Consider the following 18,140-nt stretch of genomic DNA (forward strand, 5'->3'; position numbering starts at 1 on the left):
TCAGAATTGAAAACACACTGAAGTCGGAAGAACGATTTCCCAACTCAGAAACTGGGACCATCTGAGGAGCACCTGAATGCAGCAATAGTCCCATAGGGCCGCCTTATGGTGGGGCTTGTCAAAGACAAAGACATTGAAAACCAAATACCTGCTGCTGTACGTTATCGCGAACATACTGGGATTATTTCATGTGGACGTTAAAAAAATCAAGTAAAAGAGCTGAAAATGAGCTTGTTGACATTTAAACACAGACATTTATCATCAAAAGGTTTATTTCATTCTCAGTTTATCTCCCTCCAAACAAGAGAAGAAACAGGAATCTACATTTGTGATTAAACAAACTATTTTTTGAGGGGAGATGTGATGTAATCTCCATCTGCCTTTGTTGCCGTACGACTCACGTTTGCCATCGTGGAGATGTACTGTAACATGACAGCGCACAGGGAAATGCTTTTATTCCTGTCGGGGTGCATTCACTCTCCTGTGAGTTCATACCAGGCATTCGCTCTTGACCTCTTTTGATCTGGTGAGCTTTTCCAAGTTTTGGTTTATTTATTGCGACAGTGATATGAACCAGAGGAGGGCAAGGGGGGGGGGGGGGAAGGGGAAAAAATTAAAGAACAAGAAGTCTATTTTGGTATTTTTTGGGAACGGTGTTGCATGAAGACTGGCATAATGAGAGAAAACTGAGTACTTACCTATGTGAGTATGTAAATATAGCGATTAAATTTGCATGAAAATGTCATTGTACAACCAAGAGAACAATAAGATACTTGTTGCTTCATGCCATACATTATTTTCTGAAGCTCAAACATCAACACAAGATGCATCTTGATTATCCATCTTAAAGGTTTAATATGCAAAATTATAAATGTTAATATAGCAATATGCAAATAAGTTTTGGAGTAATGACTTCCTCTGGAATTCCCTGCCCATAACGATAAGTTCTTCTGGCTATGTTGAGTCTTTCAAAAAGCAGCTAAAAAAGGAAATGTTTAGACAGGCCTGTGGGCAATCATGTCCACCCACTCTACCGATTAATTTATGTTTTACTATGCCAGTTATTGTTCCTGGTCAAAGCAGGACTTTACATTCTTGGTCCATGAACTACTCATTTGTTCCTATTTGTATATGTTGGTTGTATTTTGATGCACTCTACAACAACACATATGCTAGTAGGATACTACAAATCACACATCATAGAATGTAAAGGTCAAAATACACATTTTAAAATCAGGTTTGATTAGGTACCAAATGTATGAAGTCATCTTTGACTCATTGAGGACACAAAGTAGAAAGTGTTGTTTCCTATTATCTGGTATCACTGCTAACAAAGGCCAGGCGATAAAAGGAAGTGTCGCCGTGGTGACAGCTCTGACCCGGTCGACCCCGGACACAACCATCCATCTCATGATAAAAGCTGTGTTAGGATGTGGGCACCATTTTGGGGCGGGCGGGGATTCCTCCACAGGGAAAAGAGAGGAAATATGGAAAATGCCAACCAGGACTTTGATCCTGGAGCTCTGCTGTCTCTGATATCCTGCACACTGACACTGTGATGTAACAACTGACATGTGATATACTTCATTTCTATAATTTACTGCTTTAAAGTATCTATAAGTAGTGTCTGCCAAAATGCTTTATTGACTCAAACTTGGTGATTTCCTGCTTTTCCCAAAATGTATAAAGCAAACTCTTCCTCCCGTCTCGAAGAATAAGTTCCTGGAAAGTTCCTCTCTTATTCCCTCCTCGTCACTGAAAAGTCGCCCCGCTGCTTGTGTAACGTCTCTAAGTCACATTAAGAAAAGGGGTTTTAGGGATAAGACTTGAAGATTTGAAATGATTGAGGCAGGAATAAATCTACTTAAAAACCAAGACTCACAGCACAGCACAGTTTCCAAGCACAGCGTGTATCGGGATTAAAAACCATGATGTCAGTTCATCAATCTCATAAGAACTTCTAATGCACTCAAACCTATTGGACTGTTGGCGATTAAACATACAACGACATAGATGTAAAATGGCTAAAATCTTTTAAATGATGCTGTTTTTAATCGGTTAGTGCGCGCGCCGCATTTACAGAGGCTTTGTTCCTCCAAGCGGGCGACTCCTTTCCCGCATGGTAAATGGTAAACGGACTAACATCCATGAACACTGATGGCAGAGGCTGCTGTGTAAAGGGAGCATCAGAAGTAACTAATCCCTGAAAGGTTTGGGAACCCCTCTTCTAGATGAAGGCCATAAATATTCCATCCTTGCTACCCTATGATGCTGCTTCTCACTCACCAACCACAGGTCAAAGACTTGGCACACGGGAACATCAGCATTGCTGCTCCCATGGCACTGCTTGTGACCAAACCCCACAAAGAAACACGCTAAACTCCTGTCATCATCTTGGGAAGTGTCGGAGTAGTCGTGCTATGTGAGCTGAGGTCTAGAACGATCCTCCAGCCTCAGAAGTCTGTAAATCAACTCTGACACTGACGCTTGCGGTTGACCAGCAGAAGATTCATCATGTAGTTGAAATGCTGATGAGAATGAAGAGCTGCCAAGACTGACACAGATGTACAGATGGCTTAAAGAGGACGACGGATCCATGTCCAGAGACAAAAGCAATAACAGCCGGTTAAAATTTGAGGACCAAAAGTCTGACTCACTTTGCATAAAAATGAAAAAGATGTCTCGTCCATGTTTCCACTGTTTTCTTTTCCTCACCTCAGATTCACTGAGGGATAGTAAAAGTGGGAATCTGGAGGTTTTCCTGTCGTAATTTATCTTCCCGGACAGTGGGAAACATTCACACACACATACACACAAATCACAGGCGAAGGCAGGCATCAAGACTGATGTTGGCTTTCCCCAGGGTAATGCAAGTTCAGCCGTGCTTTTCACTTTCTATGCAGATGACTGTCATTTAGATACACCAAAGCAGCAGCAACAGAAGCTAAAAAACTACTTAAATGACTTTGCATGTATAAATCTTCAAATATGCACGTGTGCTAATGGGTGCATGCATTCTCAAACAGATGCATGCACACCAACACTGATGCTATCTTTTGTTTCCGGAAAGCAGAGAGTGATAAATATCTCCTCAGCTACTGATTAACAAACTTCTTTATCACATCCCCGACTCTGCAACTGCTTCTTTTCGCTCTCCTTTCACTTTCATAGAAGCAACAGAAAAGTTAGTTACAGATCCAAGGGATCAGGGAGTTCAGTAAGTTAGTGACTCTGAATAAATGACTCTTTTTCTCTTCCTGCAGTGAACCTGCAGCTGGTCGTACCCGCTGAACACTGCTTATATAACTGATGGGAGATTACACACACACACACACACACACACACACACACACACACACACACACACACACAGACACACACACTGTTTATGAGGACACCCTGAAGGCACTGGCACTCTCTCACAAACCACAGCCGACACACGCACACTCACACACGACTGCATAAACAGATGAACACAAACCATGAGAGCATCAGCAGCGTGAAGAGGATTCATTCCAATGAAAAGGTTCAACAAAATATAATTTTTCTGTGTTCTGCAAAACGTTGGCGATTGCATTGAGATTTATAAAAAAAGACAGAGGAAAATTAAAACCACACATTTTAATTTGACTGAATCACATAATCAACAATAGACTGTAAATATTAATGGACAAGGCCTGAGTGATGTCAGCCATCTGTTCCTGAAGGGGGCTCCGGAGGCTCATTGGCAGCAGCCGCCATGTTGGAAATCCTGTCTCAGCCCTAACGACCGGCTGAGAGTTGGAGCTGAGGCCGGTTTTAAGACGAACGAACCATTACATCGCGCCCACCTGTCAATCATGTCAGCTACACGCCTAACTATGGATAACACGTATCGTTCATAAAATCAAAAGGGAGACGTTTTTAAAAACTCCAGATGAAGTCTGAGTGAAAAAGGTTGCTGTATTGCATTCACACATGAATCTTTTTGTTTTTGTGCTTATTATGACTAAAAGCACATAAATGAGTCATACTAAATGGGTTTTACTTGCACAAAGCATTCACTTGTTTCCCCAAATTACATAATTTCTACCAGGCCAAATGTTAAGAAAAAAGTATTTCTTCTACCAAGCAGATGGCGAATAAAAATCTAAGAACTGGACTTTAAAATTGTTGTCAAGAATACGCTCAAACCCCGGAGTTCAAATGATATCAATATAAGAGGACAGAAGGTTGCAGACTAAACAAAATTAGTCCAACAGACAAAACAACAACCAAACACACACTAAAGATGGCCAGAGGCAAAATAAGCAGATACTGCCAGTGGAGCCAATTACCACAGAATTTAGAGCATGACTCCAGATGTATGTAATTCCTTATTTTGAATTCCTTCAGTGGACTCTTCAAAAGAGCAGAAGCAGACAATGTGAACATTTTCCTTCCTGTGTTTCAAAGAGAATAAGGGACATGAGACGGGAAATATCACTGATTATTCTGTTAAAAATGGGGGTGGAAATTAAACCGGAAAAGCCAATGCATGCATAAAAATGGCTCAAATAAGCAAGTGGTTTGAAATCAGTTCAAACTTTCCAACATTTTCAGACAAAAATTAACTTGCATTAATGAACGAAACGTCACTCCTACACTATTTTTACAAAAGCTGCTCAACCAAAAGGCCAACCTTAAGTGAGTCCTACCTTAATCCCATTGACTTCCATTAAAGAAAGTCTTGTTCACGCTTCCTTGATCATGTTGTGGTAAAAAAAAAAATTAGTTGACTCCTTTGTGTGGAATTTTACTCTCAGAGTTGGTTCGAAACCCGAAACAGATCGGAGGTGACACCAGAGATGAGGTTTGTGGTGACAGAGACGTATACGTCTCCGCAGCCCCGGGGGTCAAAAACAAACCCAGCGTCTCTAAACGAGTCACGCCCTCGTGTTTCTACTCAACTTTCATCACTGATGGATGGACCCCCACCCTCCACCCTCCTCCTCCTCATCTTCCTCTACATCTTCAGCACCTCCACCTTCCACTTTGTGCCCTGCAACTTTATCTCCCCTCTTCCCCGTCTGATGACATGTGGTGTTCATTATTAGGACGTTCGGCAATAACCCCAGCAGCAGACACATAAATACCGTTCAAGCGCATTTCAAAAAACAGACTGCAAATCATCCGATTTCGTAAGTTTGAACAAAGAATGAAGTATCTAAGCCAAAAGTGAAATTTCAGAATACGAAGTTAATTAGATACTCCTTCAGGAAAGACTTGGAGTGTAAATTTGTACTTTCTGTATCATGTCGTGATGTTGAAAAACACTGAAATATTTTAAATATGTTAATACGTATTTCTATTTCAAGTTTCTTTCTTCCAGCGGTGGAGCTAGACTGTCTTGACCGCAGTGGCCAAACTGGGAAGGTTTTGCTGCTTGTCTACAGGCAGTTGAAATTTAGAATGCTTGAAATTACCTTATTAAACAAAACGTATATGTCATAAGTGATGTGACTATATTTGTGTATCGCTGCTGATTGTCATAATCCCGCCATGTTCCCTAGTTCCTATGGAGACCGAGGCCCCTTACCCTCCCCCACCCCAACCCTAGTCAAGACCTCTTTCTATGAACAGAAATTCAAAAAAACAATTAGGTTGTAATAGAATAGAAGTTGTAACCATCTGTACACAAAGAGTCACTTAGATTTTTCAGAAAAGTTATTTCTGTGTATTGTGTATTAGAGGCAGCTCGGTTCAGTCTTCAAGCTTTAAACAGTGAGCAAAAAGTGGAACTTAAGAAAGATGGACAGTTGAAATATCAAGCATCACTGACCTTCAAAACATGAAGTTGACATTTAAACACCTCACAAACACAACAACAATATGAAAACCAACACCGACAGCTGTTCAAATACTGCAAAAGGGGAAAGGGTCATAGCTGGAACGTCCAGTTCTTAAATAGTTTGAACATTAATGGGATTTGGCCATTTCATGAAGCCACAGAAAGTTCCAGACTCTGATACACAAATCAAAAAGACAAGCAGGAAACATGATTGAGCCACACTGACTGAACGTCTCCGTGGCGGAGGCTGCGGAGAGACAGATGGGGAAGAGAGAGAGAGAGAGAAAGAGAGGGATGTTGTGCAGAGAGAGTGAAACACAAGATGACAGATGGGCAGATGCAGAAAATACAAGTTTGAGAGAGAAAAGTGATGCAGCTGTCTTGTTATGTCTGACTGTTGAGGGAGGGAGAAAGGTTTAAAATTTGCACTGATAAAGGTTTAAGATTCTGTGAAACTTTGTTTTGGCAGGGATGGCAAAGTGGTGCTTTAGAGCAACCTTACCAAAAACAGTACCGTGGTAATCTGATGCTAATGGTGAGTTCTTTCATCTTAAGTTTCTATCGTGCCATTTCAGTGGTTTAAATTAACAAGAGCTGAAACTGATGAAAAACTGATGTCCATCTTGCCTTTGGAGAGATTATCTCATGTACTCAGAGGTCCTCTTGAGGTTTTTGTAAGGAAATGGTCCCCATTGGTAATATTTCTGAAAGAGGAATGGTTCAGTGTAATGTGTATAGGAACATCAAATACAATTGAATAGAATATGAATGATTTTATTTAGCTCTACGGGTTGTGAAAACTGCTGTTGTTAATCTTTGTTCGTTTTTTGTTTTGTTGTAATGTGTCTGTATGTTGTTGTTGTTGTGGTTTGTTGTGTATTGTGTTAATTTCTTGGTCCTTGTAATTAAAAATAAATAAATAAAATTAACAAGAGCTATCAAAATTTGTGGCATAAAATGTGTACATGATGGTACTAGTGATGATATTATCCAGTGTGGTGTATATTGTGGTATAAAGAAAACAGAAACAGAGCTAACCATACCATGTAAACTGTTGTTTGAATATTAAAAGTTAGGGCTCTGGTGACGCGCTCCCCATGTGTGGAGGCCTGGCGGGCAGCCCGGGCTCGATTCCGACCTGTGGCTCCTTTCCTGCAAGTTGTTCCCCATTCTCTCTCTCCCTGATTTCTTAATATATCAACTGTCCTATCTCTCAGATAAAGACACAAAAAGCCCACAAATATATCTTAGCAAAGTTAGTGACTAAGGCTAGCCAAATTTCTTTTTTTTTCAAGTTTTACTTTTGGGCTATTTATGCCTTTATTTTAGAGACAGGGCAGTGGATAGAGCCAGAAATTGGGGGGGAGAGAGAGTTGGGAACGACATGCTGGAATGGAGCCACAGGTCGGATCTGAACCCAAGCCGCCCGCCTGGAGGACCACAGCCTCCATACATCGGGTGACAAAGTCTTGAAGAGTAGTGAGAAATTCATCTTCTAGTTCTTTTAAAAGAAATTAGTCAAGCTACAGGAGGGACCATCACAGACCTGGTCTAAATACTCCTATAATGAAAGACTAGAAAGGTTCTTAAGGGACTTATATACAACATCAATGGGCTAAAAGTCAAACAAAGTGCTGAAAAATTACATTAAAATTATCATTTTAAGCCATTTACAACACAAGGAAACTACACAGAGGTCATTCCAATTTGATGATTTCGGTCCTGGAGGCCAAATAAGAAATGATTTAACTGTTTTTTATATATATTACAGGAGCAGTGTCGTTAGGGGCAAAGTTTGAAGCTTACTGACAGGAAACCCAGCCAAGTTTGATGACAGTGCAATAAAAAACATGGATATAAAAAGAACCATAGACTTCAGGTGACTAATAAACATGTAATCAGAGTTGGAGCCTTTGATTCCAAGTCCATAAAAGGAGACCCTATTTGCAGCTTGCTTGTGTCGTAATTCAACTTTTGATTTATTGAATAGAAATGGTGTCTTAAAGTTTGAGAATAGTTATGAGACATGAACTACTTTAACGATATCCAGGGAGTTTTAACGTACAACGGTCCCCACTTTACAAGATAAACAACTTTTTATGAGTTGTGACTTTTTTGTGTGATTGGAAAGTTTTGTAAAAAGTAGCTTGACACAATCTAGTTGCGTTAAATGAAAAATGGACGATTAAAGAACTACAGTCCCCACTTTACAAGACAAACAAGCACAGTCTATTCTTTAGGTTACGTACTACGTTATTTCACTTTAATCATACTGGAGTTGTGTCTTTTGGTCTAGTGACAACATTTTCAAATTGTTGTTATAAATAAGCTCGACCAAATCCGGCTGAATTTAATGAAACACGAATGACTAAAGCCTGAAAAAAAAACCTGATAAACTGAGATAAAATCAGAGATTTTACTTATCATGTTGCTTTTTGATGACTTTTATCTTTTTTCATGACTGATGTAGAAATGAAAAAGTTGTGATCAACAGTTATTACCACACGCAAGATTTGGGTTTTTTTTTACAAAAAAAAAAAACCACACAAATTATAGCAATGTTTTTTTTCCATTTCTCAGCATTTCACAGACAAGTTCCCAGCCTGTCAGCATATTTCACATAAAATGGAAAAAATGCAGAATGAGGTTTTGCACAGCAACAAAAACAAACATACATAAACACACTTACACACACATGCAACCAGATCCACGCACACACATGTGTCACCTACCACATAGAAGAAATGCATGTCTGATCGCACAGGTCGATCCTCTACGTGCACGGCTGGAGGAAGAGGAGGAGGCGAACTGGATGTGAATAGTCCATCCAGTAGGAGCATCAGTCAGGCGTCTGCATGTGTGTGTGGCCCTTCCTCGTCTTCACAGGTACTCCCAATAACCAGGCTGTTAAAAAAAACTTTAAATCTTCTTCTTTCCCCTCTTTCTGTTGCTTCCTCTCCTTTCAAATGTTGCTGCTTTCTCTCTTCTCCACTCCTCCTTCTCTCCTGCACTTGCCGTTACTCCTCCCTCCACCCCTCTTTCTCCTCCCCACATGAATTCACTCCCTCATCCCTCCCTGTTTCTGTTTTGGTTCCACTTCCTCTCTCTTTTCCTCTTCTACTGCAATTTACTCAACAGTTTCTTGGCTTTAAAAACCATTTCCCTCCCTCTCATTTTTCCTCTTTCATCTCCTCTTCTTTTGAATAATTTAATTTGTGAATAATCTCTGACTTGTAAAAAATCTCCAGGAAGTGATCATTTCTCATCTCACTCTTTTCTGTCTCTGTTTTGAGTACAGATTGCTGTCAGTACTTCCTGTTTTAGCTGCTTCCCATGTGTGCGTGAATGCATGCGTGCGTCAAGTGCGTGTGTGTCATAGATAACATGGCATGCTCTGGACTGTCAGAAACAGGAAGAGTGGAGCTTGGTAGTTTGGCCATGATGAAAGAACCTTCCCTGCTGTTTGGGTTTTTAGTGTGTGTGTGTGTCACCTGGTTTTATTGACAATGTGGGGTCATTAATCTGATTACACAAATTGCGGGGACCCACATTGCATTTGGGGACAAAATGTTCTGCAAGCCCTCATTAGGCAATTTGTTGAATTTGAAAAATCAAGCTCTGTTTAAGGCTAGCTTTAAGTCCAAGCTAGGCCAACACAAACAGGAGTTATGATTAAAATTGAGGTATGTCTCGCAAAAGTGAATGTGAGTCAATGGGATGTCCTCTTCAGTGATGAAAACACACACTGTATGTGTGTGTATGTGTGCATATTTGTGTGCGAGGCAGCAATAGACAGAGATGTAATTAAATTTGAGCATTTTATTATGAAGCTGTTACAGTAATCACTCTGCTGAATCAGCTTACACACACGCACACACACAAACACACTGTCCACTCTGGAAGTGCCCACAGTTCATGACCTTTACTAATATCTATATGTACACTGATTGGAATCTGTTTAAACCACATTATCTGTATTAAATTATTATACATATACGATAAAATAATCATTGTGATGGGTAAAGATATATATCTGTTTCTGCTATTTTTTTTCCTTCTCACACACCTGTTTACATTTTTGAAAATAATCTAATATAGCAGTATTGTTTTCTGACATACAGAGACTACACAATAAAAAATGTTTTAAGGTTTTTCCCTGCTGTGACTTTACAGCTACTATGTTGTCTCTGCTGACCCCTAGTGTTTTAACTTCTCACCTTGTGCTTCAGTAAGTGTACTCACTGTGTAGGATGGTTAAATGTGCATTAAAGTAAGTTTAAGAAATGCAAAATAGAATATAAACAGAAAATACATTAACGTGGCCTCAACAAAGAATATATTTTCAATAATTCTTACTAATACTTATTCTAAATTCTGTATTTTGGTTTGATAAGCAGGACCTCCTATCAAGGAAAACAGTTCAATACTTATTTTTATGTGATGTATTTTGTTATGTTTTAAGCATTTTACCTTACATCTAACTGACTTAACCCTCTCCAGCATTTCTCTAGTCAAGTTAAAATATAAGAAAGCTATGAGACCACAAATTAGATTAAAAACACAAAATTATCTTTAACATTATCTTTTAAGGTATCAGTCAATTATAAATATGTATCACTACCACTTTAATGTTTTCTCTCTCTCCTCTTGTCCAGTATTTTAGTAATTTATGAGAGAATCTTGGATCTAAAAAAAATGTTTTAATCCAATCAATTTTTAAACATACATAGATTCCTGTTTTCTTTGTGTTATTGTTTTTGTCTAACTTTATAGTACAAGTGCAAGTTTCCCTTTAATTACATAAGAATTAATCATATTATATAAATGATTTCATTTAGAATGTGTTTATGTGTTGCACTGATCATTTAAAGCCACTAGATGGCTCTCGTGTCCAAAGAGAAACAGTTATCACCACAGAGGGTGAAAACGATGCGCGTGCATGTTGGGTTTTTTTGTTGGTGTGTGTGCGTGTGTGAGTGAATGTGTGTGTGTGAATGGATGTGCGTGTTTGTGTAGGAAGGAAGCAATTAACTGAGAGAATGTCATTATAGAGCTGGAAGATTAAACACTCTGCAGAAGAAGCCCTGATGGACAACCAAACACACACACACACACACACACACACACACACACACACACACACACACACACACACACACACACACACAAATATGCCCTTTTTAAATTTCAGAAAATCTACTATCTGCCCTAATGGGGCAATAATAAATCCCAAGCCCCCAACACTAACTGAAATATCAAAATAACTTAGGACTAAACTGACCTTTCACAATGTAATGATTTAATAAAATGTTGTAACTTTTCACAAACGTCCTCACAAAACATAATTTGATAATTGGTCCTCACAATGACAGCACACACTTACACACCCACTTAAATGAGACAGCCCAGGAAAGTCTTGGTAAGATAATTAGGGAAGTTTGTTTTTTGCAGTGGGCGCTGACTCCCTACGTCATGGAGGAGAGGGCAACTGATTATGAAAACAAACTTTTTTTTTCCGCCCAGAGCTCCGACAGTGTACACCATATAAACAAAATTACAGATACAACTCCAGCATCTCCCAAGGCTTTGAATATGCATGCAAACTGATGCTTCTAAATAAACACTGGCACTGCTGATCTGGTTTTTACAGCTACAAACGTATTCCACCCACTTATCCTCCAAACTGTTTTGCATGTTGGATATTTGGGCTTTCATTATATTCCAAGAGTTATTTAGTGTTAAAAAAGTAGATAAATGTTTGAGTCATTTTTATGCTTATTGGTTGATTTAAAGATCATCGACTTTGTGGTAGATCCTGAGCTGAAAGGTTTCTCAAGAAAAAGGACCCCAAGACTTTGTCTAGTATCTGCCAGAAGGCATGGATCCGGCCAAAATTTCAGGACGCCAAGGCTTAGACAACAGTACAAGGTCTTATATCACCACCTTTTCAGATGCCAAAATTTTTCAAAAATGGGAATTTCATTAAGCAGTGTTCACAAAAGTGATGTCATTTTACTTAGTACAGTAACAAATTTGCCTTGCAGCCCCGTCTCAAACTCTGAAGCACAATATAAATAATAATGACGAGGGTCTTAAGGTTCCAACTGTATAGCTTTACCTTAAGCTTAGTGTTCCCCTGACTGTGGGTAAACAGACAGATTGACAGGATCTGAATCAGAGGGGATGGGAGTCTTCTTTGTTGTTTCAGCATCTCCATCTACAAATCTGTAATTTATCAATTTGGGACTAACAAGTAGTATATGAAACTTGTCTTAGAAATTGTTCAAGGTTCTGTTTAATGAGCGGCAAATATGAAATATCTTCTCTACACTGAATACAGAGGATTTTCTTTTATTACCCAACTTCTCCTAGTGAGTATGCTTAGCAATGTTGAGACAAAATGTCCTTAATGAGTAAACTTTGGATCAGAAGGTTTGGGTTAGCATCTCTTGGTACTCTGTGAAGAAAGAAACTCCTAATTAACAGAAGTGTGGTTGAGTCTTGAGGGAAACTCATTAATACGGATGCAGAAAGTAACCTTGAAGACAAGCAAGGGTGCAAAGCACAAACAACAGGCGGGAATTAGGAAAAACACTGGGTTTTTTTAAGCAAGAAAAATAATTTATTTATAATGATATAATTATCATTTCATCACATTGGCATGTCCTGGCTGCAGAGGGGAGCTTTTGTGTGTGACGCCACCTTGCAGCTACAGATCACACCACTGGATGGGGCAGGGAAACAGGTTATTCAATACATACATGGAATATTCCTTTAAATATGTCTTTGTCAATGGGGAATAACAAAAATAGAATTAATTCCAATAACTCTGTCTGTTTCTCTCTCTATTTATGTTCTCTAATTTTTTTTAATCTCTGTGTCTTTAAAAGCTGCCTGTAAAGCCCCTTAACTGGGGTTAAAGTGGAGTTTATATTTGCTTTCATAGGCCGGAGGAGGGGGTTTACATGCAAGGGACATCAGTTTCTACTCAAAAGTACCCATAACATATCCAAACAGTGTAAACCCCCAACCTCTGGCAACCCCTTAAATTCAAGATTCTCTTTGGCCCAAATCTGCTAGCATTATCCGTCGTACTCTGTTGTTCTTTTCACCCTTTTTCACTCTCTTGTACCAACACCCAAATTCCATAAATCATAACAAAATAATCTGGGAACAGACTGACCAATTAACGCTAATTACAAAAGATAAAGATGTAAACATAGGTCAATAGTTAGAGAAAAGTGTTCACCTTTGAGGCTCACTTATCAAGATTGCTCTAATAGCCTATATGTATAGTAGCAACATTGCTCAGGTTGCTATTTCCCTACTTGGCTGTTGTCTGTGTCCACAGGGAATAACTGTAAAATCAAACCAAACTAATGGCCAATTGCAGTGTTCTGTACTTTCTGGCTGTGCCATACCTTTTAACAAGAGAGTGAGGGGAAAAGCTTTTTTTATATAATAACTCTTCTGAGTCACACGACAGCTGAGAGGAAAGAGGGGAGGTGCAGGTAAAGATGAGGGAATATGTGATGGCAATCTCAAAACATTTGACAGAATCAAACCTTCTCCCCTTCCCTTTCCTCTCCCTACCTTTTTCCTTAAGATGGGAAAAATGGACTATATATTTAATATATATCTCATGTCAGCTCTATTTTTACACTTTATAGAAAGACATTTTCAATATAATATATTGTCAATTCAATTCTACGGACAGTTCTTGGAGGCAGAGCCGTCTTTTAGGCTTAAATATTCTTAATGGTCGATTAAATCCCAGCTACTTCAAGGTACCATATCTGCCCGTCCTGCCTATGGGAAGGACCGGGGGATCAACCAAATTCAATGAGGGCAAATTGTTTCTTTTTCAGTATGTTGGTTATTAAAATAAGTAAACAGTAGCAAAAATATGGCACCACATTTCCATTGATGTCCAAGCAGAACAATAAGATCATTTATGCCTTCACAACTCTGCCTCAAAAATATTTATAAAATTTTCATAAATAGACACTTTTCTCTAAATTTTAGATGATTGTATCCGTACGTAGGGCTTGGCATCCTTTCACCAGTGTACACATGTCTTTTCTTTTATTGTTTGTACCTCCGGTTTTGACAGGCGGGTTGAAGAAATCTGCCATCTGTCTACACAGGAACAGTGTTGTTTGCTGATCCTGAACATATGCTGAAGGTGGCACATTTCTCCTAATATAGTATACGCCATATTTAGTTGCACTCTGTACACACCCTGAAACAAATGTCCTCTCTCCTAACACTGTACTTGTTGTCTCTGTTCCAGAATTTTGAACAAAAGCCATGAGTACATTTCAAATAATGTAGTTTTATCAACTTCACTTTTCTGATCACTACCCTGCCTGACCTTGTCTTACAATAACCATATTCACACTGTGGCTGTTATCCTCTGACATCCCTCTCAGGTAATAATGTTAAAACAGACCACTGTATTCCAAGTTTTTTAAGTCTTACGATTGACAAAAGTCACCGTGTGAATGTGGTCAGTGTGTTCAGATTTGGGCAAACTATTTGTTAGTTAAATACTTTAGATATTGGAGTCACTTGTAGCACACACTGGGAACAACAGAAGTCCTTTACAGGTTTAAAAATACTCCCTTTACCAATGCTTTGGCCAGGTTTTGAGAAAGCTTGTGTTTGTTGAGTGTACTACAAAGGCAGTTCAAATAAAAAAAATAACAAATAAAAAAACACAGAAGGCGCTGCAGCAACACGCCCATGATTCAGTATACAAGGCAAACAAACACAGAGTTTTATAGGTTTATCTTTTTCATTCACTAAATATTTAAAACAAGCGTCACTTGACTAGTCATCATAGATGGTGATAGATTTATGCACTTTTCAAATCTTTATCTCTTTTTTTTTTGCCACAAAGACCTGAAAGACTGAGGGATGTGTGTGAAGGAGTTTGTTTTTACGCTCCTGTTATTTGTGGTTTCTCCTTTCCATCAATTAGGGGGAACTCCGACTCAATAGCACCGAGGGATAGTTTGACGACTAGGAGTCAAGAGATGAAAGGTTCTTTCCTCTCTCCACACAGTCCATCCATGCAACGGATAAATCAGGTGTTTGAGCTGAACCACTAGTAATCTTAATTCTCAGACAGTAATCCAGAAGTGAGGGTCAGCCAGAGACTTCAGGGTGGTCTGTTCAGCTTCCAAATGTCAAGGTCGTTTGTCCAAATCCACATTCAAACCCTGCCTTTTTCTGTTCACACACATATCCTATCCAATCATTCATCCATCCATGTCAATTTCATCTTACATGGATACTCCAAAGCAAGTTAAAGAAAAAGTATAAAAACTCAGAGAGCAAGAAAGAGAGAAGGCATAAGATAAGCGCTGATAAAACAATGTTTTGTTCACTCTGAAATAAAGCACAGCATCAATGTTCTTAACAGTCATTCATTGACATTCATCCGGTGTCGTGTCGCCTGCCAAGCTCAGATGCATAGACTGAATGCAGAGAGGTGGAGAAGAGGAGGAGAGAAAAGAGATGTGGTAGAGAAAGGGGATGGTGTGTCAAAAAAGTGAAGGGAAGATAACAGAGGCAATGCTACGTGTGAAAACAGAGAGAGGTTGCAGTAAAAGTGCGCTACTGTGTGTTGCCAGAAGAGAGGGTTAGGGGAGTGAAAATTAGAGATGATGCTGAATGCAGAGAGACAGATGGAGTGTGTGCTCCAACGGTGATGAAGGGAGGAGGAGGAGGAGAGGAACGAGCGGAAAGGAGGAGAAGGAGGAGGAGGAGGAGGGAGCTGATCGCAGCTACCCTGTGAGACCAAAGAGACGGCGTGTGAAAATGAGGACGGCAAATAACAGAAACAGCTCATGTGCCCTGTAACGCCACTATGCGACACTGCTGACAGTCGAGCTCTGGTGGCTTAGGATTCATACGTCCCCCCCAAACCCCATTCTGGAATTCCAAACTTGACCAGGCATCCTGGAATCCTCTTGGTTCTGGAATCCTCTTGATCTTTTGGTCGCATTGTCCCCTTGGAGTCCCGGAAACCCGCATCGCTCCAGAACCCTTGTGGTTCAGTAATGTGCGGGTGTAGAGAGGCTTAGTTCATTTTAATCCTATCCCAAGAAAGGCAGGGGTTTTGGGGGATGGGAGCGTGGGATGATGATGGAGAAAGCACACATTCACACAACACAAAATGTCCAATCGTCATGTGCACACAAAGTCAGGGAAATGCCATAAACCTGCACAAGATTCAGCACACTCTCTTTCTTCTCTCTTTTTTCTCTGACATTGTTCTTGGCACTACCCTCTATACACGCACAGGCACACATACATACACACACTAACACCGCCAGGTCCCCTCTGGTCTGTTTGTCTTTTTAACAGTCCTTTGGTCCCATCACCAGAGACCAAAATGAATAGAAACCCTGTTTAATAACCAGGCCTGCTTCATGCTCTCCGTACAGAAACTCCACAGGCAAGATTTCGTCCTCACACACTTGTATGAACACACACGCCGTTGTGTTGATAGGTCTGTTCTTCTTGTCTTCAATGTCTTTGTCTGTGTGTTCCCTCCATCGTGTGGGCAGTTTGTAGTACAAGCTGCTTGCTGCGCTGTACACTATATTTAGTCTTTGTATCCAAGATTCCAAATGATAGATGTGTTACATTTATCTTTGTACATGATACATACAGTACAATCCAAATTAAACATGTACAATATATGGCCATCTAGCATGTGTAGGAAAAAAAATATATGACAAAAATAAAGGCTGAAAAAATAATAATTGATGAGTCTCTCAAGGAAAGGAAAAATGGAGCAATGCAAAATCTGCGCCATGTAAACAACTGTCCATGCCAAGGAAAAAAGAAAAGTGCTTGCGTTCGAAAATGTCAACCATGGGTGCTTCTGTGGAATGTTTTGTGAAATTCCACGTTCATGTTCATGGCAGGGCATGAGCAAAGAAATCTGTTACATGCCTCATCTTTGGTGGCAAAAAGCCCCCGTGTGGTTCTTCTTGGTTATTCCTTCGTTTCCTCCCCTCAAATAAGAACACCAAGTTATCTGAGAATGTCAATGAGGATGCCTGCTATGGTATTTGATTACCATAGAATTAAGACAAGGATGTCCAAGGTTTGGGGCGAACTTGTTTCCCTGGGGTCTCATCACATTGTTAAATAGTAATCCTTCATTTCATGTAGTTCCACAGGTGTTGGTGCTGTGGCGCAATTGGTACTTTTCATGGAATGGTTGACATATCGTTTGGAAATGTCACATCTTCTGTATTTAATTCCATTTATTTCTTAGATTTCTCTGATGACTGCTCTTTTGAAGTATCCTGTATGTATGCCATCGATTATTCTTGATGTCTTGATCAGGATGGATCCTGAAGAAAAGGTATCCACTGTATATCCACATATTCCTAATATGATCTCCATCTCTCAATTTATCCATCCAGTCGCCACAGTGAGCATATCCCAAACACTGGAAACTTGGTGGATGCAGTATTGAAGAGTATCCTCAAGGCCTCCACCTTTGGTTGAAAATACAGCAAGAAAAACATGTGCTCTCCACAGATTTCTCACTTTCCTAAAGGGACCAGTTTGATAGGGATCAATAGTGCTTCAACCATGGGAGGGGCTACTTTGTCCAAAATTGTGCTCCAATTGGATTGGACAGCCCAAATGGTCAGCCAGTAGTTGGAGCGATCCAGTTGGACGTTTTGGTCAGAATGCCCAATCTGCAATGGTGCATCGTAGAATATGTTGGTAACTGTGTCAGACCTGGTTAACAATTGTTAACAAAACCTTTCATTGATCGTTTGGTTTGCCGTACCCGGATTCCGCATCTCCCCCCTCATTGGTTGTTGAAATAGTGGTTGAAAACTCTGTGACCCGTCGCGCAAGAGGGTTTGTGCTTTTGAGAAGCTCCATCGCGGAGACTCTGGTTGCTCCGCTGGAAGACTTGCTGCCTTTCTTCTGAAGCAGGGCCATGAAGTTCTCGTTGCGAGAGCTTGACCTTTGACTGCAGCCTAAGGTAAGATTTCGGAGATCGCTTCCACTGGTGCTGTGCTTCACTGGCGACACAAGGCTCTGGCGGCTACCGAAGGAGTCCGATGGCTCCTTACGACCTAGAACCTTTCGCTTGGACCTGGGCAATGAAGGGATGGGAAGATTATTAGCAAGGATGAAGAACAGGAAGAAAAGATAACATCAAAAGTCTCTATCCTTTGTGAGGGGCAGGGGAGGGGATTAATCAAAAAAATTAACATCTCTCTTATGGAGAACAATGTGTTACTTCAGAAGGGACTCCATCTTCTCTATTAAGAATTGAAAGCATCTC

General features: G+C 40.0%; 2 protein-coding genes across 5 annotated transcripts in view; both read right to left on the minus strand.

The window, feature by feature from the left end:
* Positions 1-8,789, minus strand: part of arhgap36 (Rho GTPase activating protein 36) — a 50,415-nt gene extending 41,626 nt beyond the window's left edge. The window contains exon 1 of the mRNA XM_065951001.1: positions 8,542-8,789. Within this exon, the coding sequence (XP_065807073.1) occupies positions 8,542-8,649 (108 nt within the window). The 5' untranslated portion in view covers positions 8,650-8,789. The remainder of the gene's footprint in view (positions 1-8,541) is intronic.
* Positions 8,790-11,086: 2,297 nt separating this feature from the next.
* Positions 11,087-18,140, minus strand: part of nhsl2 (NHS-like 2) — a 126,432-nt gene continuing 119,378 nt past the window's right edge. For all 4 annotated transcript variants that reach the window (XM_065950694.1, XM_020654195.3, XM_065950696.1 and 1 more), the window contains exon 10: positions 11,087-17,948. In XM_065950694.1, the coding sequence (XP_065806766.1) occupies positions 17,609-17,948 (340 nt within the window). In that variant the 3' untranslated portion in view covers positions 11,087-17,608. The remainder of the gene's footprint in view (positions 17,949-18,140) is intronic.

This window comes from Labrus bergylta, chromosome 22, assembly GCF_963930695.1.
Source record: "Labrus bergylta chromosome 22, fLabBer1.1, whole genome shotgun sequence".
NCBI lineage: Eukaryota > Metazoa > Chordata > Actinopteri > Labriformes > Labridae > Labrus > Labrus bergylta.